At 47.9% G+C, this 24,932-nt stretch overlaps 1 protein-coding gene across 1 annotated transcript in view; it reads left to right on the top strand.

The window, feature by feature from the left end:
• LOC307235276 (FRAS1-related extracellular matrix protein 2-like) overlaps window positions 1-24,932 on the top strand; it is a gene marked incomplete at its 5' end in the record, with an annotated part of 60,201 nt that overhangs the window by 8,975 nt on the left and 26,294 nt on the right. Inside the window, 4 exons of the mRNA XM_080007310.1 lie at window positions 16,300-16,446; window positions 19,692-19,922; window positions 23,261-23,386; window positions 23,826-24,077. Coding sequence (XP_079863436.1) covers window positions 16,300-16,446; window positions 19,692-19,922; window positions 23,261-23,386; window positions 23,826-24,077 — 756 coding nt within the window. The remainder of the gene's footprint in view (window positions 1-16,299; window positions 16,447-19,691; window positions 19,923-23,260; window positions 23,387-23,825; window positions 24,078-24,932) is intronic.

The following is a 24,932-nucleotide window of genomic DNA, read 5'->3' as shown; positions in this document are numbered from 1 at the left end:
GTTCCTGAGGCATCAATGGAACATTGTAAAGGAAGCGAGCGGGCGGTTTGGTCGCGCTGAAACACGACGGCCACATTGTGCCTTCACGGCGACGGCGTTGAAGGTGCCGGCGCTGCCTGGAGGGACGGCGGCGGGTCGCATGACACCGCCCGCACGGCGCGCTGTTTGTCAAAACTGTCGAACTCCCGACGAATAATCACCTCGGGCAGGAAACTACATGTGAGCTTGTTGGCTTCCTGGTGAACCGTCTGGGGGAGAGAGGTGTGTGCGCATGTGTGGGTGGGTGTGTGTGTGTGTGTAGTGCTAGACAAGGCTGACATGTTAATTTGTTAACTCTTGTGGGTTTTGCTTCATTTCACCACTTGCACTCAGCTTAAACACACACACACACACACACGCACATTCCCAGCCTGTTTGTGCTCCACCTCTGCCTCCATCCTCTAATCCATCCGTCAGCATTGGGATGTTGGTACTGACAGACAGAACACCACAGCTTTGTTTTCCATTCCAGGTCCTCCCTGCCCTCCGTCTGCTCTGGGTGGAGGGCAGGGAGGGAGAGGATGATAAGGAGGAGGAGGATGAAGAGGAGTGATGAGGGGGAGGAGGAGGGGGATGAAGAGGAGAGATGAGGGGGAGGAGGAGGAAGAGGAGGGATGAGGGGGAGGAGGAGGATGATGAAGAAGAGGCATCAGGAAGATGAGGTGGAGGAGGATAAAGAGGAGGGATGAGGATGTTGTGTGTGTGTCCAGTTCCCCTTTTCAACGTCCTGTCCCTCGTTCCTCCTCCACTTTGGAAAACCAGTTGTTGTGTTGGTCGGCAGGAGGAATGTTCCTCTGTTCTCCTGTTTCCACCTCCGTGTGTTGCCTCCTCCTCCTCCTCCTCCTCCTCCTCCTCCTCCTCCTCGCAGCAACCTGGTGTCGTGTCCTTATCTTCCGCTCTAATCTGGGGTTTGGGAGGATTAGGTGTTTTTTGGTGTTGCTGAGGTGAGTGGTGGCGTGCCCTCACACGCCGCCTGCATTCGAATCCTCCATCTCAGGGAAACGATGACTCTTTACTTTTCCTTCCGTTTTTTCGGTCCTGTCATTAATGAAATTGCCTCCCCCGCTCCTTCCTCGGGATGGAGGTGAAACATTCCTGCGCCCTCGGTGGTTGATTTTGTTGAGATGGTGCACAGAAGCTGCGCGGTGGGAGGATGGGTCTGGGATGCAGCTCTGAGGGGAATGATACCGCCCCGGTTTTAAAGAGCTTTCAGGTTGCAAACGCTCCCTCACAAGCCATCTGCACTGCAGCTAATAAAACATCTCAAAGTCATTTTTATGGTTTGAGAAAATTATTGTGATAAAACATCTGGGAGCTGATTACAGAGCTATTCTCGGTCAACAGCTGCTTCGCTTTGGGGATAAAACAAAAGTGAATTGCACAGAGGATTTGGACTAATCGTAGGAGGATGGAGGATGATTTCCCCGGCTCGTTGCTTCCCGGTGGCTCTGCGGTGAAGTGGAGGGCCTAGGAGCCGCTCCGACCAGCAGCCTGATTCAGAATCCAGAATCCAGGAATTAGATTTTAATGAGGAATCGGAGTGCTTGGGGAAAAAAAACACAGTTCTATAAACATATGCAATAGTGAGAAATATAATGGATTAAACCGGGCTACGCAAGATAAATCCCCTGATCCCCTGATTTCTCTCCTGGAAAGTGGAAAAACAGCAACCTGCAAAGTTTACTCGGCAAAGGCAGAAATTCCCAGTGGAAAACCCAAGTCCAGGCTTGTTCTCTGGATGCTGAAATCTGTCGTCATTAGCGCCTCAGGATCTCACTCGAGCAGAACAAAGGCCGTTCAACAGACACATCCCCTCGGCTATGGTGTTTGTAAAAAGTGAAGTCCTCCTCTGACTTGTTCAGTTATCCTGCATGACTTGTGGAGCAACGGAATAAAACCGTTCGTGGGCAAGGTGTTCATATTGCTCCTCAAAAGAGCAGAAACCCTGACGCGCTGACACCGGGGTAGTCACAGCGCCATAGCTCTGGCTCAATTTAGAGCAAATCAGGCTGGATAATGTGTTTTGGGCCCCCCGGATCCCAGCGGTGGGGCCGAGCCGCTGCCGGAGAAGCCGATGACAGTCGGTATGGCGGCTCTCCTCCGCTGGCGCTGGATTTGGGGATTAGAGCCAGAGAGGTGCAAGCTGGCTCTCAATTCTACACACTCTGAGAGAAAGCAACACCGAGCGCTGCAATCATCACACACACACACACACACACACACACACACACACACACAAACACACCATTGGCTCTGTCTCCCGGGTCCATCTGCTGGATCCGGTCAGTGTCCTGAAGCTGCATCAGGATGCCGAGCGTCACTCGGACTCCAACTGGAAGCGCTTTGTCTTTGATTCCAAGCTGCCGTCTTCTCTGATTGCTTTGCTGTGTCGCCCTCGCTGCTGCTGTTACAACCATTATTATCAAAATGTGGCACGACGCCACAGTGCACGCAGCCAAACGAACCGCTTTAACACGCCTGGTAGTTTGAAGTGAAAGTCTCCGGAGAGGCTTTTTAAATTCCTGTTCCACCTTCAAACGCGGCGGCGGCGGCGGCGGCGGCGGCGGCTCTCCTCGGGTAAAAAGGTGCTGATGCCATGAAAGCCTCATAACGTGTTCCTAACGTGCGGATGGCAGCTCCCCCTTGCCGCCGCCTGCTTCCTCCCTTGGTGCAGCCCCAAGAGGCGCGGTATGAAACATCAGCTGGTTCTGAGAGAATTGGAGGGAGGAGATGAAGGCTGGAGGAGCCAGTCGCCCCGAGCCGCGGCATTAATGCCTGACACGGCTTCTCCAAGCCCGGCCCTGGCAACGCGCTCCGAGGTCTCCTACGAAGACGCAGGCCTCATCTGCACATGAATGGATATTATTCTAAGTTGAATCAGAACCTAGAGGAGCCGTGCCCACCTAGAGCTACAGTCTTTTATCTGCTTCCCCACCAGCCAGCAGCAGGAAGGTTCAAAGATATTTTACAGTGGAAAAATATGATTTCTTCGAGACACCTCAAACATCTTCCTGCAGGTATGAAGAGCTCAGCTTTTCACAAGTGACAGAAGATCCTGAGTCGACCTCCCACGTGTGAAGCAGCCACTCCTTCCAACACGTTGGCGTCGGCTGCTGTGAACGCTGAGTACCCGTTCCTCTGTTGTGGTCGCTGCCGCTGCCACCTGGGGAACTGTCCCGAGGTCGCTTCAGCCTCCTCCTTGAAGTGTGATGAGGTTTGGCTTCCTGCCTGGAATTAACAAGGCCCTTTCTCAGGCTTATCCCAGCCACGCAGCGAGCAGCGAGCAGCGAGGAGTTACACATCAGCGAGAGGAAAGGGAGGACAGAGCACGAGGAGGACGACCAGACGGGGATCTGATACACCGCAAATCCCTCCGTGATGCGCACAAGCCTTTCCAATAACCAGTGAACCGCTCCTTGTTACTTCAGCTGTTTCACTGAACGGTGAAAAATCTGAAACATATTCAGTCTTTTGTCCGGAGCCTCGTTGGTGCGTGGCGTTCAGAGAGCGGTCGGGGCCTGGGATGGTTCACCGGACGGGTCGGTGATTGCTCGTGTTACGGTCTTAGACACAAATCGATGTTTTCTTTTTTGTGTGAAGCCATTTCACGGGTGTGAGACACTGGAGTCAAAATGTCACAGACTGAGTCCTGGACGACGCCCGACTCCTGCAGATCCTCCCTCCTGACACTTTCTGTCCTGCCCTCCTCCTGCAAACAGCTTTTACAGGCGTTAAAGGTCCAGGTGTCAAACCCAGTTTTAGCCTGTTTATCCATCCATCTATCTGTCCATCTATCCGTCTGTCCCGTACTCATGTCAAGGTAAAAGTTACATATATATATATATATATATATATATATACATATATATATATATATACTGTATATAGATGGATAGATAAATAGAACCCTCCTATATGAGGAGTAAAGTTTGCCCATAAGAGCAAGCGTCTACTGAGTATGAGTGTAAAGTGTTGATAGGCAGACGCTGACAATCTGCCCTTCTCCAGGTCTGTTTGGTGGCTGCACTCTCCTCTCTCTGGAAAAAGAAGATGTTCAGAGCACAACAACAAAAAAACGCCAGAGAATGGCGAGAGAATTCAATGGGGTGTTGAGAATTCAATGTGTGAAGTGTTGAGCAGCGCGGGCGCGCATCTCAGAGAGGCGGGCGGCAGCTTCAGGTCTGCTTTTGTGATAGTCCCTGTCATCAATGGCTGATGGGAAAAGTTCAAAAAGTTGAGAGGATTCAAAGAGCAGAATCCATAAACATGTGTTTTGTGTCGATATCACTTGCCACTGCAGCTCTTTGGTGTCTTTGCATCTTTGAAGACGCTATTTCCACACCAGAATGCCTCATTGATGTGATGGAGGTAAACAAGAAATGCGTCGCTTTGATGATGGAAATGTCATATTTAAATGCTGGGATCCGCTCGTGTATTTCCATTACGCAGCCGGCGTTGGAAGTTGGAAGGATCTTGCCTCAGCAATCAAGTTTTCAAAGCCCGAGCTAATTTCCAGTGAACTCAAAGTGTTTCAGCTCCATTGCCACGCCCTCATGCGCCGCCTGGCTCTTTCGCTTATCTTCACCGTGCAGGTTTGCGCGGCGTCTGTTCCGTCACAAACAAAGCACCAGGGTCATTCCGTGCCGGCTGCCCCCCCCCCCAACGTGTAAGGATTTGTGAGTAACAACTGTGTAATGCTGTTAAAAACACAGTCTTTTCCAAACGAACCCAATGGGGGCCGTCCCCGAAACCAGACTGAACAAACAGAGCGCGGCTCCATTAGCATGGAGCCCGCAAGCTGCAGGACGGGGCTGGGGTTTCAATTCGGTGGCCTCATACCAGTGCTTTCAGCAAACACTCTGCCATTATTCGACCCGACAAGAGAGCAAACACCGCGCCTGCAGAGGTCAAGGAACAGCACGGCCCCCTCTCTTTGTCACAGTCTTTCAACCAGCATCCTCCTCTCCCCGCTCTCCTCCGCCACACCGCTACTCCCCCTTTTATCTGCTTGTTATTTCTCAGCCTCTTTAGCTTCCCAGTTCAGAAGGCACTGCAAGTTTATTTATACAGCACATTTCAACAACAAGGCAATTCAAAGTGCTTTACATAAAAAAACATTAAGACAAAGTGCCAAGAAACACATTATAAAAGGACATAGAATGTGTGGTGTGGTGATGGGATGGTTTGAGCAGCCACACCTGACCTGGATCTAGGTGATTGGGATCAGGGTGGCTGCATACCTGTTGCTCGTTGGTTGGTCTAACGAACAGCACGTAAAACCGCCATCCTCACACTCACTCAGGAGAGGAGCCCTGTCATGACATGTTCCATCTACTCCTGGCTAATTCCAACTGGCCAACTATCTACAACAAACTGGTGTTTACAACATCGTCATCTGTGTCTCTGTGTTGGAGGTACCTGAAAACGCCACTTGGATGGCATGTGGCAGGAGGAACTGCCACAGAATGCATAAAGTAAAAAAAATAATACATACTGTAGAACGCATAAAGTTTAAAAATAGAATGCATAAAGTAAAAAAAACAGAATGCATAAAGTTTAAAAATAGAATGCATAAAGTAAAAAAAACAGAATGCATAAAGTTTAAAAACCAAATGCATAAAGTTAAAAAAAACAATGCATAAAGTTAAAAAACAGAATGCATAAAGTTAAAAAACAGAATGCATAAAGTTCCAGTGAGGTGCAAGAAATGACCCAAAGAAACCTTTTTTTTCTCTTTGTTAAAAATTATTTCACCTATGATACAATGCGCACCAAGCCACTAGTATTCACAATTCAACAACAAGGTTATTCAAAGTGCTTTAAATAAAACATCAGAAGCATCAAAACAAAGTGCAAAAGAAACACGTTGTAAAAGGAAGAACACATTATAAAGTTAAGAAATAGAATACATAGAATGCATAAAATCAAGTAAAAGCGAGAGTGCAGTACAAGAAATGTTTAGTGTTTAGTGTTGAATCTGGGGACAGAAATCAGACATGTATTTTGTCCCTACACCATTCTCTGCTTTATAAAGAAACAGTAGTATTTTGAAATCATTTTTTTGACGGACAGGAAGTCCGTGCAAAGATGTGACAAGTGGAGGGACCTGCTCTTTCAAGGCCAGTGAACTCCGGGGGGCAGTGACCTGGTTGGGCTTTGGGGGGGTGAAGAAGGTACACAGGTGGAGACTCCTCTTCCTCTTGGCTCTGATGACTGATGACGGGGCCGAGGTGGCTCTCTTTCAGAGCCTCCGCGTTGTGCTGTGCCTTCTTGTTCTGATTCCTCTTGTCCTTGGTAGAGGGAACAGGTGGATGACGCAGGAAGCCAAATAGGTTGAGAGATAAAACGTTTTTCTCCTGATTTGTTAAGGCAAAGTCCATCTGCCTTGAAAAGATGTCTGCACTCCCAGAAAAAAAGTTGAAATTGGCGATAAATTGCACTGAATGGGCGATACATGCAGTTGAAAGCCATGTGTTCAGTGCCAACAATCTGCTGAATCTCTTAACTCCTCTTCTGAGGTGGTAGACGCTCCCTGATAAACATCTCAGCATTCAAGGATGAATAAAGTCTTGTTTCAGTTCTTCATACTGTTTCACAACATCATTGGTCCATATGTTCACAGTGATGCTTCACAGCTTGATGTGCAGCCTTGATATGCAGGATTCTATCTGTCATGTCAGAGACCATATTATCTTTGGGAAAGCAGAGTATTTTGGTGTTCTTACCCTACATGCCTCTGACATCTTTTCAGCAGTTTTGTTCAGTTCACCCATAATCAGAGTTTGGGGCCCAGTCGTTGGCTTTCCCTGCAGGCTTTTACTTTCTCAGTTACTCTCAGTGTTTACATCGCTGTGTGAAGATGAGACGTTGTCCAGGTCATCAGACGGGGATCCAGGGTCCTTCAGCAGTGGAGCAGATCTGTTCTACAGTTGCGCACCTGGTTGTTGGGGAGGTTTGTTGCTAGTTCTTTCTTTCGTACATGTCCACGGTTGTGTCCTACTAAGGACAGGGGTTGAAGAGGCCGCTCGCATCACAGATCTCAGGGCGCTGGGCATTGCCTGTTAGTTGGCCTCTCATTTCCTTAGCACCGGGAGAGTCCCAGGGAGGAGATGTATGACCCGGTACCTCCTCTTTCTTGGTCGTCTTGTTAGTGCTAATTAGCCGTGTGTTAGCATTATCTTGTCCACTGTTTTGAGTCCATGTCGTGTCGTTACCACATAGTCCATTCACTTCCATGTTCACTTCTGAATTTTGGTTTCCAGCACTGCAATCTTCTGGAGAAATTTGTGGACGTCGTCTGTGTAGAAGGGGGGCATCTTGCTGCAGCTTAGCTCAGCTCAGCTCCCTGACCCAAGAGGGGAGCCGTTTCCACTGTAGCTAGTGCCGGTAGTAGGTGCTGAGACGGTGAAGACACCCCAATCTGTAGAATCAAAGCAAGCCCGGAAGCTGCCAACGCTGTCTTCCCTCCGGTATTTAGCTGTTTTTACTCTTAAAACAGAAGAACGGTTCAAGGCTGTGGGCGTCTCTACCCACATGTACAGGTCTAGGGAGGGAGACTGAGTCGTTCCGGCAGTGAATCGCCGACATGGCGGGGACTTTATTCATGTGGACAACAGAAAGGTTCGCTGGCAACACAGGAACATAACATAAAGGGAATGAACAGTTTGTTTCTAGTGGCTGTGCTCCGGACCGCAGACGTTTCCGCCTGCTGCGCCTCCACTTCCCACTGAAAGACAGAACAACATTATAAGAAGACTCTGCCAGCCGGATCCGACCATTCAGCGCTAAATAGGCTGGTTGGGCAGACCCGGAAAAGCTGCGCCGCCACGGCCAAGCCGGTCCCGGCCCCTGCAGAGGTGGCTTAACCACGCCCCCCTTGTCTGCCACAGAGACGTCTCTAGCACATGCCTCGCTCACAACTCGCTGCCTTCTCCTCCCGGGATGCTGCGGCACTTGGTTCCGTCGCCTGAAGACGGCGTTGAGCTCGTCTTTACACCCGGGACGGGACTGAGAGACAGACGAGGCTTGTTCAACAAGCAGACAATCTGCATGGTCCTTTTGGAACACGGAACGCATTTAAAGGTGTCGAGAAATTCCGTTGCGCGTTTTGTGAGGTAAACCCGTTTCCGCTATCGGGAGACACGCCGAGATTTTAAAGGGGTTTATTTCTGCAGAAGTTAAATGAGCACAGTACAGTTCACACTCTGAAGGGTGGAATAGGATCCACTGGAGAATTATTCCGTTTCAGAGAGCAGTTTCTTGAGTAAGAAGAGAAAAAGCGCAGGAAAGGGGAGGGAAGGCTGAAGATAAAAAGCTTAGAAACACACACAAGAAGCCACAAGATGATACAGGATGCTCAGAGTGTGCAGACTGAGGACAGGGCCTGCCGGAGGAGAAAATAAGATTAAAAAGGACCATCTAAGGAATACAATATCTAAAGAATATGGGGTAATAGTTATAAGACTATAAAGTCTTCCACCACAGAGGATTTTGAGGAGTGGTGTGTGAATGTGCCAACACTTCATCCAGCTTCGGCCTGATTAGCTGAGTCTTTTGTGTTGCTGAGAGTCTTTCATTCAGTGGAAATGTGTGCACGCTGCTTGAGGCCACAAAGTAAGTGCTGTGGCCACAGAGCGGTCACGCATAATTGACCAGTAATGAGCGAGGTACTCCCAATATTTAATTTGCGATGACCTTTATTTGCCAGGACCGAGGTACGCCCTGCGGCGGTGAAAGCAGCTTTTGTTGTTATTTCCCTTGTTACTCGGAGTTGAGACTCTTACTCGCTTTGCCGTGTGGTTCATTAAGTAATTAAGACGCTGGAGAGACGGAATCATCTCTGACAGGCGGGAAGGTCTTGCCAGGGCAATGGAGAACTTCTCTGTCTGACCTCACTTCTGAATTCCAAACCGGAAAGCCCTCAGCGATAACGTTCACTCCTCTGCTGGACCGTGTCCTTAAACCAAGGTTGGCGAATTGATTTATTCTTTCCCTTGGACAGAGTTGTCCACATTTCATCTTTAAATCTATAAACCGATATAGCTTCAATCCTGCTGGTTGCCTATGAACATGGAGCCAGAGGAAGGTACATTTTGGAGCGTGTAGGATTAGGAACCTAGGGCTGTGCAAAAAGTCTGAAAATATGACATCTCTTGCCGTTTTTGTTTTCTACCTTGAGCATGTTAATCAGCACATGATGGAGCCCATGTTCTGCAGCGCTGGGCGTCCAGGACGGGGCTGCTGGCTAATCCTGAAGGTCTTCTGAAAGACACTGCTTGAACTAATATTCTCAGGCACACCTAATAGGATTACACTTAAAAGAGCAGGGGTTTTGCATGTACATTATGCCAGTGATTTCCAGCCACATTGACGTTATTGACCTTCTTTCGAAGGTCTTTCACAAGGTGCTAGGATGAAATGAAATGAAATTAATAAATGGAAGAGAATACAATAGAACAACCTTATTTTTTCCAAGGGAACAAGTCTAGTAGCCAATTTGTGTTCTTAGCTGCTTGTTGTTTAGCCTCCCACATGTCGGCACAAAGCTTTTTAGTGACCTCTTAGTTTTAAAGTGTAAAGACCTCAACCTTTGTCCCGAAGGCAGATTCTCGAAACAATGGACCTCTTGGATGCTCCTTGATGCATTTTCCAGTTTTTGATTGAGAATAAAATGTGACTTTCCAGGATTTGCCATGAACACAATGGGATTGCAGGACGCTAAGTGTGTCCCTACGTGATTGTCCACAGGGTGTTAGCCAGGCATGGCTACAACACCCACGGCAGTGTGTTCGGGCACTGGAGCATGGAGTGGACTCCCAGGACAGCGCTGACCTCTCCATGCAATCACTGTACTTCCTCTGCCACTCGCTCCCCTGGGCCACAAATAAAGGAGCCCCATCTGAAATAGTAACCCTTGGAATTCCACACAAGCATGGGGCTCCTGCTTTTGTGATCCAGGGAAGGAGTTTCCAAAGGGTTGCCGCAACAACCTCAGACTACAATTTGGAATCAAAGGAGGGAGCGAGTACTGGGACAGGGAGAACAATGGGCTATTAAGTGCTTCACGTTGGCATATTGTTCCCTATAAAGCCTGCGTCTACGTCTTTCTTCAAAATGTAATCACTCTGACCGGATTCTGTTCAGATGCTGTTGTTCTGTCTCCTCTTTAAGCAAAGCAAAGGACTTTTAACGGCAGGAACCTTTCTCCAGGTAGCAGGGAAACCAGAAACAGAACGGCCCCTCGGTCATTGAGGTCTCAAGGCGCTAGGGGAAAAGAAACAACCACTGCACTGCAAATTCTAAAGGTTCAATCACCTTTAAAGAATAGTAGTTTAGATGCTGTCCTCAAAGAGCTCCCCCCGCTGAGACCAAAGTGCCGGCTACCTCAAGTCTTTCAAGGCTCCTTGACCCACCAGCTTTTGTTCAGTCACCTCCGGCCTTTATTTCAGACCTTTTCTCTTCCTCTGACGTCCCTGCAGACTGACCACTGTGTCCTCGTGGCCACGGCGGCCATGGCGGCAACAGCCATCCTAATGGAGCCGACAGAGCGGGCAAATTTATGGCGTTCCACTTTCCCGGAAGGTTCTGCCAGGAGAGGAGGCTGAAATCATAACAGCTGTAAATCTTTCAACCTGGGGCCAGATCTCCACACTGCTGTTGATACTGGCTTCATGGTGATTAGACCACCTCTCCCTCTCTCTATTTCTCTCTCTCTCTCTGCCAACTTGTGCTTTCTCTCCTTCTGCAGGCTTATCATCTCCTCTTTGCCTTAACAGGGAGGTCTTGAGGTGTCAGTGTGGTTCACAACGTGGTTCAGTCGACAGACATCTCCACACTAGTGTCTCTATTGTAATGAACTCTTAAATAATGCTCCTTGTCTTCTTTTCACATATATTTCAAACGTTAAATCACTATAGTTTACCGGCATCTTGCAATCCCTCTCTTTAAATTCCCATAAAGAACAGATAGTGTAGTAGAAATGTGTGGTAGTCAAAAGCAAACTAGTGAAAACATTTCGGCTCTCAGCAGTGAGTATAAATCTATTTTTGGCCGACAAACAGGGCTGGGGGGGGAGCTGTTTTCTAAGAGCATAATTACGTGGCCTGCAAACAGACTTATCTTCTATTCTCATTTATCTGGATGTTCGCTTTGCGCTGTAACCTTGAAGCAGCATTTTCCCTCGGCCCTGCCCTTCTGTGTGCTCCATAAATCCTTTCCTCTTCACAGGGAAAAAAACAAAACATTCTCTTGCATTTTCCGGATTCAGCCGAACGCACGGCGTGCGAGCGAGGCCACTCCCCCGCAGCATCCACGCGTCGCTGCCAATTAATGACAGGTTCCCCCCGGCCGCAGCTTTAAAAGGGCATGTTCGATCTCCCCGTATTGTGATGAGCTCACTGTCAGTAGGAACAGGTGCATTGTCTCGGTCGTCCTCGTGGCCGTGTGAGCTGCGACGCGGGGGAAGCTGAAGGACATGTGAAGCTACATCAACGTAAATGTTGGAAAATATGTCTGAATATCAGGGAGGCTTTTCTTTCTTAATCAACTCCGATAACAGAAAGCCCTCCACACATGCACGTACAGCGTGCTCATTATGGGGTTCCTATAGGAATAGAATGCTCATTCACAGCTGCATGTGAAGAGGTTATGCAAAGTTGAAATCCTGTAGCGTCCTTGCTGATAAAAACAGAAGTGTCTTCTGCTTCCCGGCTGCAGAACTTACATTCATGACTGGTAATACTTAATTCAGGTCTCTATGTTGTCTATATGCATTCCACTCAAGCTTTGTCCCGGTGGAGCCTGGTTCTCAGTTGATGGAAGGGTTTTGTCTCAAGGTCATTCAAGGTTGTGTGTGATCATCCAGTATTTTTAGATGCTTTGTTTCCATTAAAGAGGCCTGCGCCCCCTTTATCCTTCTAATCAGTGCAGTGCTGGCTCTTTGGGCACCGAGCCGCCAGTCTGTATGTCTGTTTGTCTGTTTGTCTGTCTGCCTGCCTGCCTGCCTGCCTGCCTGCCTGTCTGTCTGCCTGTCTGCCTGGTGCCTGGCTGGATGAGCATCATGCACAGGCATTCAGGCCATGCACTCCGTGCTGGTGACCAAATAAGGGCCTCCTGCACCGTGTGTGTGTGTGTGTGTGTGTGTGTGTGTGTGTGTGTGTGTGTGTGTGTGTGTGTGTGTGTGTGTGTGTGTGTGTGTGTGTGTGTGTGTGTGTGTAGAAACGACATGCACGATGCTGGCACCAGACACTCCCATGCCTCTGCCCTCCTCGGGCCCCTCGGGCCCCGGTCGCAGGCCCTGCGATGCCAGAGAACAGTGCATGTGTTTCTACTGTACTTGCTGCTTTGTTGGACGACTGAACGCTGTCAGGGCCCGTCAACAACTTTTAGAAATGGTTGCCAAGTTGGCAACTATTCATCAGCTGCCAAGAATGACCAAATGGAGCCAAATTTTACTCATTTTATAATTTAATGATAATCAACCCATATAATTAATCCATATTTCAATATTAAGAAAGTGATATATCAAGAATTGGGAGCGGAACATTTTGGTCATACTGTATCATGTTTTTGACCAGTTTGTCTTGTTTTAAGTTGAACGATGCGATCGTCGATATCTTGACTGAAGTCGACTTTGTTTTTTATCCTTTGGTTCAGTTTGAACGTGTCCAAACTGATGAGTGCACCAGACGGTTGACTACGGCCACAATCTGGTTGCGTGGCAACCGGGCAACCATCAATGTGGAGCCTGGCCTTAAGGGGGATGAGGTGACGCAGTACTTACTATTGCATAAGTATTTTTAATCCCTTGGAGCCGGCGGTCCCCTCCAGAGCAACACGGTTGCCAACACCGGCAACACTCTGCACGGCGTGACGAGGGCACGACGCTGCTGCCGATTTATTTGGTTTTTAACTCAAATCAACAACTCAATTCAAACCGCTTTAATGTCACGTCGTTGACTTTGTTCTACTGTGCAGGACGGGTTATTTACATTTAAATTGCTGTGGAAGTAATGAACGGTGGTGTTATGTGAAAAGCTTCTCGTGACTCACGAGCTGCAACGTGTGAGAAACAGCAACATTGTAGATCACACTGAGGCTCGGCGCTGGAAGCAGCCGTTAAAGATTAGCTCTGGACTTCTCCTCGGGGCTCTTTGAAGTGGACTTACTCCAACCTCCTGCTTATCTTAATTAGAATGAAATCTGGAGGAGTGGAGCCTCCGCTGGGAACAAGCACCTCCACCCCCCGGCTTTCCAAAGGCCACGCTGCGCTTGGCTCAATATTTACTTAATATAAACCTTTTACCTGCTTGGCATCCCATGTTTGCCGTGGACTCAAGTCAACGTTCACTCTCCTCAGATGTGGCTCGGTATGAAAAAAGGAAGAACCGATGCCTCCGGCTTTTTATTTGTGTCTGAACGGTTTGACCAGCGCGCAGGCGTTGAAGTGATTCACCCGAGAGGTGCAGAACATTCACAGTCTGGTAAATAATTCTGCGCTATATGTTGCTGCAATGTGCACAGAGCTCTGTGATGGGGTTGCCCAGCGCTGGACGGCGTGAGGCACAAATCATTTATTTTCACCGTCGTCCTGAAACGACTTTCCATCGACTTAGTATCAACGATGTGGTGTAAACAGCAGAGTCCGTGCCAGGGTCCATCGCCCCCCACCCCCACCCCACCCCGCTGGCCATGAGCCAAGTGGAGGAGGGAGGTGAGGCGGAGCTCCCAGGAGGCCCCCGTCCCCTGCAGACCCCTTCAATGTGTGACTTGCTGCTGGAGACGTTTAAAGCCGTGGACAGACCCGGCGCTCGGGGGTCGTGGCGGGGTCAGGTTGGCGGCTCAGCCGCACGTAGCGAGGCCGCGCTGCGAAAACAACAAAGACTTTCAAGCTCCTTTCATAACTCCTGCTGTTCCACTGCGTCCAGAGCGTGACGTCGGCTACACAAGGCTGGCCGCACAACTTCCTGTTTCTAGTCTCTAAAGTTAGAGTGGATGTAAGGCAAGGCGAGCATCAAAGGCATGAAGACAAAGTAAAAAGAAACACATTATAAAAGGAATAAGAATGCATGAAGATAAAACATAGAAGACATGGAATGCATAAAAGTGACAGTGCAGTGCAAGACAAAAGGTCTGCAGCTCTGATTTTAAAGAGCTGAGAGGTACTGGCTCTGGGACAGGGAGACGACCCGGTCAGAAAAGCTAAAACACCGTTTGTGGCTCTTTGTTTTGGTGAAACAGACGTGTAAACACTGTTTCACCTCCAACAGGTTAATTCCTGCTTCTCCTGTTGGAGTAGGAAGCGCAGTGAGAAGCTGCAGCAGAGCGCTACGCTTCCAAGTGTGCTGCAGGTTTTACTGTGAATAACATTTTAATAAGGCCTGGGATAAAAAACAGCCGCAATGAATGTAATGAATAAATTATATTTTAATTATGATTATATGAATTCTGCAAAGCCATAAGATAAGACTCATTTTTTCATTTTGGATTTGAATGAAAAATAATCAGTTCCAGCTTCGGTCCGTCTTCACCTCGCAGCGTTATCTTCATCAGACGACTCCAGTTTGATCTGACACCTCTTTCCCCTAAACTATTTGAGCTTTACTCGTAGTTGTTCTCATACTTGTACCCGTAGTAGTTTGCAGGTGACTCAGTCTGCGTAGATCTTCATGTTAATCAGTGAAAGGGAAACAGGAAACACTGTCACTGGTCAAGACCTTTGTTCAGTCTGATCCCAGGTCAGCGATGATGTTCAGACCACTGTGTTCAGCCAAGCCTCCACCTCTCCCCCACCTCTACTCTGCTTCTACTCCACCTCTACTCCACCTCGTGGCACAGTGCATTGCACTTGTGCCTCACAGCAAGAAGGTCCTGGGTTCGATTCCCGCCTGGGGCGCTGGTGGCACCGTACTCTGGTGGGTTATCTCCCAAACAGGAGCCTTTCTGGGAGTTTGCATGTTCTCACATGGGGTTTCCTCCACCTAACGTCAGTAAGGACCCCCCCCCCAATTATTTTCTCTTTCAAATGACGAGACGAGAAACAAGAAGAGAAACAGGAAGTGAAACAAGAAGAGAAACAGGAAGTGAAACAAGAAGAGAAACAGGAAGTAAAACAGGAAGTAAAACAGGAAGTGAAACAAGAAGAGAAACAGGAAGTGAAACAGGAAGTGAAGGCGTCATTTCAGCCACAAACGTCCTTCACTTGTGGGAAACGTGCAGCTCAGCTCCATGACGACGGCTCTGACGCCTCAGCTCTGCCCCCAGTTCTGCTCCGAGCGGCTTGAGGAGAAATGACGACAACGACTTTGAACAGGTGCAGCAGGGATCTCACCTGGGCACACACACGCACACACACGAGCGCACACGCGAACACGCGCACACACACACACACACGCACGCACACGCGAGCACACACACACACACACGCACACGCACACACGCACGCAGCCCCGACGGGGCGCACGCACGCACGCACACGCGAACACACGCACACACGCACGCACACACACGTGAACACACGCACACACACACACACACACACACGCACGCACACGCGAACACACGCACACACGCACGCACACACACGTGAACACACGCACACACACACACACACGCACGCACACGCGAACACACGCACACACACACACGTGAACACACGCACACGCACACACGTGAACACACGCACACGCACACACGTGAACACACGCACACGCGAACACACGCACGCACACACACACACACACACGTGAACACACGCACGCACACGCGAACACACGCACACACGCACGCACACACACACACACGCACACACACACACGCACACAGCTGTTAAAATGTGTCATCAGCTACTTGGTCGCTCACCTCCCTGACCCTGGGCAGAGGGAGGACACTGTGTGTGTGTGTGGTCAGATGGCACCGTGCTGCCCTCCAGGACTAAAAGCCGCCGCCTTTGAACACGGCTTCAAACGCCGGCGGTGAAACATCTCGGTTCAGACAGGAAACAGGAAACAGGAAACAGACGCCTTCTCATCTTCATTCCAGACGCAGGGTTTCTGCTGTTCGCTTCCATTTCCAGCTCAACGTCGGATCCTGGAAACCGATCCCAGAACCGTTCCAGTCCGGACGCTGCTCTGTCAACCTGCTCAGCTTGTTGTCAATATCTGCTGCTCACGCTCCACCCTCCAGTCCAGGAGGGTGGAGCGTGACGCCCCTGTATTTGTTGTTTAGGACTCATCGTGTGTGTGTGTGTGTGTGTGTGTTCAGGGGGGAACCGGCTGAGGAACCAGCAGTTCCGTCTCAACTGGGCGTGGATCTCCCTGGAGAAGGAGCACTACGTGGTGGACGAAGACTCCAAGTTCCTGGAGGTGGTGCTGAAGAGGAGGGGCTACCTGGGCGAGACCTCCTTCGTCAGTAAGTGCAGCTCACACCTCACCTCCACCCGAACACGGGTTGGAGTCGGTTAAAAAACTCCCTACGGATTTCCCTCCGTCACGGCGTCGTTCCCTGAACGGGCCCTAGGGGGCCCCCTGGGGCCCCGCCCGATGCACCCACGATAAATCACATTTCAGACGTTCTTTGCTTCTTGCAACGACATCTCATCAAACGCGTTTTGTTTGGCTGTTCGCTCGCTTCGCAGCCCTTCAGGACACCCAGGGGTGGCCCAGACACCCTCCGGGGTCACGCGGGTCGTGACCTCTGACCCCTCCCCCCGGGGGCCGGCATTTACCCTCCGTGCACACAACGGGACGGGGCGGTGCCTCCCAGAGGACGGACTCAGAGAGAGACACAGTCCCAAAGGGTTTACGGGCGTCTGGAATTCCGACTCACAGCCAAACTGCCTCTTATTCTGATTTTTATTCCGTCTCCACTTCCTCCGCACCACCCGCCGAAGGTGGAGCCCTCGTCTCCATCTGTGTTTGCTTTGTAGCCGCTGACTAATGAAACGTCCCTGCCGAGAAATGCAAATGTGTCCGACCTTTCCGAGGCCTCAAATTACACACTTCACAGCGTGAGGCGCCGGGCGGCGTCAGGTGGCGTCCTGACGACGTGCCTGGCAACGGGCGCAGGACGCAGGAGGAGCAGGAATGAGTTCATAATTGGAGGTGAAAGTATGTTCATTTATATATATATATATTTTATTCCCGGATTAATTGCAAGAAAGATGTGAAAGAAATGATGAAATGAAGAGTAAAAGTAAACAACCTGAGCCGAGCTGCTTTAATGAGCACGTACAGTACGAGGAGCTCACCGCCGCAACAACACCAAGCAACTCTGTTTGATTTGCTTTTAATCATTTTTATTTTGCTTCTTTCGTCCTGATCCGCTGCACGTACATTCCAGTGCTTTATCCAAACCTTTTAAAGATGCTTTAATGAACTGTAAATACATATGCATGTGATATTAATGACCCTGCCCCGCCTGTTTAAAATTCAGTAAGTGAAGCCGCTCGGCTCTGAGGACTCAGGACGGCGACTGCGTAGAAGAAAGCACGTAACCGTGACGATCCCGATGTTTTTACCGACTCATCGCTCCGTTAACAAGGCCTGTGTTTGGAACACAAGTGAAAACCTGTGTAAATGAACTTTTCATTGCCCTTCTTATTTAACATCCCATAAACACATGTCCTGTTGCACCCAGTGACTGTAGTGTGCCTGTGAATACAGAAGCTGTTCAGGGACAATTAAAAAAAAAAAGATCTCATCAAGCAAAAACATCATTTCTTGATGATTCATGAATCATTAATGATCAAGCAATTTAGAAAAGGACATACAATTCCTTTTGCCACTGCAAGAAAAGTACATTTTAGGTTTTTTCAAACATCAACTAATGAGGAATTGCATTGAAAGAAAGTCTCCACACTGACAGGAATGTATGAATCCAGTTGAGGAGATAAGAGAATTTAATGAGATAAGATGCGATGTTGACTTTTTGCTCTTTTTGTTCTTCCTTCCTTGGCTCAGTGCACTTGTTTTTCAGTTGCATAAGTCTTTACATTTTTTCAAAATGTCAAATGACGAGGCCGAGAATTCTTCATATATAACTTCATATCTAACATTTTGTATTTGACTCGTGCCACTTTTGTTTTCATTCTGTATCCATCGTTGGAAATGAATGAAATATCTTTCCACCCAGGGACTCCACGCTTCTGCAGCTTGTTGCCAATTTTTTTACCAACCACTCGGGCTCACGAGGTCCCACTGGAGATTTACCGGCATTTGTTTCACGGAGACGGGTGAATTGAGCCAGCAAAGGAGGAACTCCAAATAAGGGCATATACGTCACACCCGGGGAAGGAGGAACTCCAAATAAGGGCATGTGCGTAACGCCAAGGGAAGTTAGGAACGCCAAATAAGGGCATGTATGTCAGGGTGAGGTGGAGGTCTGAAGCTGAAGGTGCTGATGAGGAGCTCGTCAGTTTCCCTCCACCCGCCTCGGCCTCGAGACGCAGCGAGGACCGATCCGCCGCCCGGACACCAGGCATTTGTGCGGCGAAGCGGCGTCTGATCTGGGGAGCGGGCGCGCCGCTGCTTCAGAGCTCAGCGTGCACGTGCAGGTGGAGGCTCCGTGCACCAGCGCCGTCCAGCACCACCCACCACACGCAGCACCGCCCGGCAACGAGCCTCAGTGATGCCGCATCAGGTCACATCCCAAACTGAGAGACACCCGCTCCGGCTCTCTGCGACACAAACCCTTTGAAGAAAGGTGCTTTTCTTTTTTTTTGGACTTCATTAGTGTCCCTGACGTCTGCGCCGGGGCATCAAAGCTCCACCGCCGCCGTCTTCTCACTTCCACCAAGGAAATGGACAAACTCTTCAAAACCAAACTCATTCATTTCTTCTGCGGCTCCGTCATCTCACTGCTGCATGCAAACCAAACTACATTCATTTTGCCTGTTTGTTTGCCTCCCTCTCTCTCTCTCTCTCCCTTTTTCTCCATCCTTCTCTATCTCTCTCCCTCCCTCTCTCTCTCTTTCTATATCTCTCTTTTTCTCACTCCCTCTCTCTCTCTCCCCCTCTCTCTTTTTCTCGCTCCCTCTCTATCTCTCTCTCTCTCCCTCTCTCTCTTTTTCTCCATCTTCTCTATCTCTCTCTCTCTCCCACTCTTTCTCATTCCCTCTCTCTCTTTTTCTCCATCCTTCTCTCTCTTTCTCTCTCCCTCTCCCTCTCCCTCGCTCACTCTGTCATTTTGTCGTCCTCGCTCTTTTCCTCCTTCTCTCTCTTACATTTCCTTCATTCTTCTTCCTCGCATCCAGGCCTGAGGAAACACTCGTCCTGCTCAGCCTTTCATTCACTCACCGCCTGCTTGTTTATTATTTTCTGAATAATTTTCTGCTTTCTTTTATTATTTTCCTGAACTTTCAGCAATCAGTGAAATTTCTGGCGGTTATTCGTCTCCGTGGTATTAGCTGCCGCCGCCCCCTGCCCAAGGCCGTCTGCTTCTCATTCAGAGTGGGATTACATTGGGATGTATTTTTCCAGGGTTCTAGCCCCAAACTGTGTCTGATGAAGTCCATTTTCCTCAACCCTGCCCCGTGTCCCCTGCTGTCATTATTCAAAAATGTTCCGGCTTCTCTTGGTGACTGAGCAGCTGAAGCAGAGGATCATCAGTTCTTAATTTATCTTGATCTGATCCGTTGTCTTTGTTCTCCCGTCCAGGCATCGGCACCAAAGACGGCACGGCCAAGAAGGACAAGGACTTCCGTGGGAAGTCCCAGAAGCAGGTCCAGTTCAACCCGGGCCAGACGACAGCCGGCTGGAGGGTCCGGATCCTGGGGGACGGCGAGTTCGAGGGCTCTGAGAGCTTCCAGATCGTTCTGTCCGAGGCCGTCATGGCGGCGCTGGAGTTCCCCCAAGCCGCCACGGTGGAGATCCTGGACCCCGACGACGGTCGGTGGAAAGGCTGCAGCTCGCATTTCACTGATACTGGGGGCAGCTGCTGTGTACTGAGGGTGTTTCAGATCAGATTCAGATGGATTAGATTAGAGATCAGATTAGATTAGAGATCAGATTATATAAGAGATTAGATTACAGATCACATTAGATTAGATTACAGAACATTAGAGTAGATTCTAGATCAGATTCGTTGAGAGGTCATATTAGATTATATTGTATTAGAGATCAGATTAGATTAGAGATTAGATCAAATTAGATTAGAGATCAGATTAGATTAGAAATCAGACTAGATTAGAATATATTAGAGATCAAATTAGATTAAAGATCAGATTAGATTAAATAAAATTAGACATTAGATTAGAGGTCAGACTAGATTAGATCATATTAGAGATCAGATGAGATTAGAGGTCAAATGAGATTAGAGATCAGATTAGATTCAACAACTTTACATTTGATTAGAGGTCCGATTAGATTTGAGATTAGATTAGATTAGAGATCAAATAAGATTTGAGGTGAGATTAGATTAGAGATCAGGTAAAAGGTCAGATTAGAGGTCATATCAGAGGTCAAATAAAATTAGATTAGAGGATAGATTAGATTGGAGGTCATATTAGATTACAGGTCATATTAGATTTGATTACAGGTCAGATTAGAGGTCATTTTAATTTAGAGGTTTAATTAGATTGTGTTTGAGGTCATATTAGATTAGATGAGAGATCAGATGGATTAGAGGTCAAATTATATTAGAGCTCAGATTAGATTAGAGATCAGATTAGATAACAGGTTTGATTTGATTATATTAAAGGTCAGATCATATTAGATAAAAGGTCAGATCAGATTAGAGATCAGATTGAATTTGAGATCAGATTAGAGTGTATGAGAGGTCAGATTAGATTAAAGGTCAGATTATATATTAGAGGTATGAATATTATATAACAGGTCATATATATTATATTACAGTTATTAGATTTGATTTGACTTGAATCAGAATAGATTAGAGGTCAGATTAGATAAAATGTCAGATTAGATACGATTAGAGGTGAGATAAAATTAGATTGGGAATCAAATTCAAATTCAGGAGATTATTAGTCACATACGTATACATACGGCCATACATATGTATATGTATGCATATGCAGTGAAATGTCACCCAGTGATTACGCACAATAAGCTCTTAAAACTCTAAAAATATTAAAATGTGCATAATCTAACTTCTTGAACTTGAACACATGGGAGGTCTGTTTAGAGGTCATATTATATTAGATTAGAGGTCAGATTAAAGGTCGATTAGAGGTCAAATTAGGTAATATTAGTGGTCATAAATTTATATTAGGGGTCATATTCAATTAGATTAGAGGTCAGATTAGATTACATTTGATAATATTAGAGATCCGATTACCTTACAGGTTTTATTAGATTATATTTGAAGTCAGATAAAATAATATTAGAGGTCAGATTAGAGGTCAAATTACATTAGAGGTAAGAGAGATAGAGGTCAGATTAGAGGTGAGATTAGAGCTCAGATTAGATGTCAGATTAGAGGTGAGATTAGATCATATTCAAGGTCATATTAGATTCGGTCAGAGGTCAGATTATAGTTCACACTTTATTATCCCTGCAGGGAAATAGCAATTGCTGAATTGTGTTTAACACAGTATAAGCCTAAAACGGTGGAATAAAACACATCCACTTCATGATGCAGAGACATTCATTGACTTTGTTTATTGGAAAATATGAATTTGCCTCATCACCTGATTCACATTTTATTTATTTCATTATTTCTAACATTGATTTGATTTTGGATGGAAACAAACATTGGAATCAAACGATTCCACAAAATCACCTGAAACTCACCTGCTTCACATTCTACTTGTAGCCACGGTTTTAAGATTGTCTTAAAATTCTCGTTTGGATGGAGCTGTCACACTTACACGTTGATAATCAATCACAATCGTTTGAGCAGATTGTAATAATTTTGTTAAATCGTTACATCCCATAATTATATGTTTCCATCAAAAACTTCAGGGGAATTTTACACCAATGTCAGAAATAAAACTTAAAAAAGAAGTGAACTAGTTGCATTTCCATCAGTTTCCATCAGGGTGGAGGCAAATGAACAGTTTACCTGAATTCTTATTTTCCAATGTTCAATGTCAATAAAAATGACAATTCATTATAAGATTTTGTGACCGTGACAGAGCTCGTCGACTGTTATTCTTCTCCGTCCAGAGCTCCCTCAATCTCTCTGCTGCAGCTTTTCAATGTTTTCCAACAAACACAGTGTTTTTTTACTAAACGGAGTGAGTGGAACATTGTCTCTCGGTGATAAGAGGCTTCCAGTCGGTTGGTATCAGCAAACAAACCATCCCCATCCGAGCTCCCGTCTCTTTATTCAGACGTTTTTCCTGCTCTGCCTTTCAGAGACGGAGCAGCAGAGCTGATAATAAATGTGCTTCTTGTCACATTTTAAACCTCGGTGAGGCTGGAAGCATGGACAGACAGAACACTGAGCAGCTGGAAACATGAATAGAATGCCAGTGTGGTGTGGGGGGGGGGGGGGGGGGGGTGTGGTTTGAGAAGCCACACCTGTCTTGGGTCTAGGTACCTGGGCCCAGGATCCGTGTGGCTGTACGCCTGTTGCTCGTTAGAGTAATCAATGAGCAGCAGGTAAAATCCCCATCCCCACACACACAGGAGAGGAGCACGTGTCGTGACACGTGTCTATCTGCTCCGGGCTTGTTCCACCCAGCCCACTCTCTCATAAAACTGATATGTTCTCAACCAATCGTCTGTGACTGTGCCGGAGGTCCCTGAAAATGCCCCTGGGGTGGCGTGTGGTAGGTGGACCTGCCACAGTGGCACCTGAACAGGGACTCTCCTGCACGGGTAAGGGACACAGAAGGGCCGTCCGAAGGTGCACTGGAGCCACCAGCAGGTGCCAAAGCACCCGTTAGGGAAGCAGCCTCAGCAACCTCCCCGGATAAGGGCAGCTAGCTGCTCCACCTGACAGCCACCGCCAGCACCGTCCAGCGGCCCAGGAGCCAGGTCACCCCTCCAAGCAGCCCCTGCAACAGCCAAGACCTTCTACACCTCCACCAGCCAACACAGCAGCTTGAGGCCCCACGCCCCGGAAGGAGGAGCGAGAGCCTGGTTGACTCTGCTTGTTAATGTGGGAGCAGATCCTCTCTCTCTTTATTTACATGGAAAACACAGTATGTTTACATGACCAGAGAGAGAGAGATGGTGAGAACAGAGCGGTAGAACATCCCTGTGTGTGACTCGGTACAGATGCAGATGCACCTCCTTCCTAACCGCCCCCTCCCTTCCTGCAGAATCCACCGTCTTCTTCCCCGCGTCCGTCTTCCAGGTGGAGGAGGGCGTCGGCGAGCTGCTCATCCCCGTGCGCAGGAGCGGAGACGTCGGCCAGGAGCTGATGGTGGTCTGCTCCACCCAGCAAGGTAACCATGGCGACAGAACCTCGCCGAGCCCTTGATTTCATTCAGTTGAGTATCCGCTCAGTCCGACATGGGTGACATGGCTCACCATACGGTCATTGAATTCTTTTTTAGTTCTTCGGTTCTACAATATTTGATAAATTCATTCAAAGTTACTACACACAACATCACTTTAATCATTATTTTTATTTTTTATTTTTCAATTTTGTATTTTATCTTATCTTCTATATTATGTTATCATTTTTGTTATTATTATTATTTGTGCACTTTCCGATGGTCATACCGATGGTGTTATGTGTATCTATTTATTTATTGTTGTTTCTGCATTTTAAGTCATTTTGTTCGTTTTGGGTTAAAAGTTGACAAATGGGGAAATGGTTATTAGTCGTTTTAAGTGGTTCTCATCCTCAACCTCCTGGTTCTGGTTCTGGTTCCGCTCCAGGCTCGGCCACAGGCACCGTCCCCTCCGCGGTGCTGTCCTACTCGGACTACATCTCTCGGGCGGAGGAGCACCACAGCGTGCTGCGGTTCGGCGCCGGGGAGGCGGAGAAGCCGTGCCGCGTGGTCATCATCGACGACTCGCTGTACGAGGACGAGGAGAGCTTCAACGTCACGCTCAGCATGGCCATCGGGGGGCGCCTCGGCCCCGAGTTCCCCAGCTCCAGGGTCGCCATCCTGCCCGACATGGACGACGGTAAGACCCCTCTCACCCCCGCCCCCACCCCTCGGCTGCTCAGCCTCTGTGTGAGTACGTACATAGCGGGAGCCCTGTAGGCGGCGCCACTCAACGCCTGCGGCGCTGAGCTGGGGGGCTCTCTACGCCCGTGCTTTTTCGTTTGAGTTGATCTCTTTCTCTTTGCTGCTGGCAACAAGGAAGACTCAAACACATTGTCTGATGAGTTACTGAGACCACCGCTGCGCCGGCTCCGTTTGAAATCGTAAATTGTTGCCACCGATTGGATGGTTTCCAGGAGGGTGGGGCACTTCCAAGGCTACCCGAAAGACGTACTGTACTATACACAAATGTCAAAATAGTAAAACTAATAATGTCATGATAATACCTAAAACCGTAGGAATCCTAGTTCCTAGGACCAAGGAGCCCTCAGGGCAGCAGATCTCCTACAGGTCGAATGAACCACATTGTTTTTATCCCTTTTCCATTTAAAACTTTATAAACGTTAAAGTTACAGATGCAAATTCTAGCAGGTGTTCAGAAGTTTCTATCTGACAAAGTTTCATTTATTGATTTTTTTGATGTTTGGTTCATTCTGGGAGTAAATCAGGGTATTCATATTTTATTTCCAGCAAAGTTTAAATAAACCACTCAGATTGATTCAGGAGCAGTTTTCATGTATATTCATTCATTCAGCCAAACATTTGATTCTGAAACCGTCACTCTTCGGATTTTCGGATAAACAAGTTTCTTTTCTCACTCAGAGCACAAGTGCTAAAAAATTCTCTAAGACTTTCTGCTTCTCTTTGGCATCTGGAACACGAAAACACACAAACAATACAATTATTTCATAACACGAAACAATAAATACACTTT

This window comes from Zeus faber (assembly GCF_960531495.2).
Source record: "Zeus faber genome assembly, chromosome: 9".
NCBI classification, from domain to species: Eukaryota; Metazoa; Chordata; class Actinopteri; order Zeiformes; family Zeidae; genus Zeus; species Zeus faber.
The sequence above is the reverse complement of the archived record's forward strand: the minus strand, read 5'-3'. Positions and strand labels throughout refer to the sequence as shown.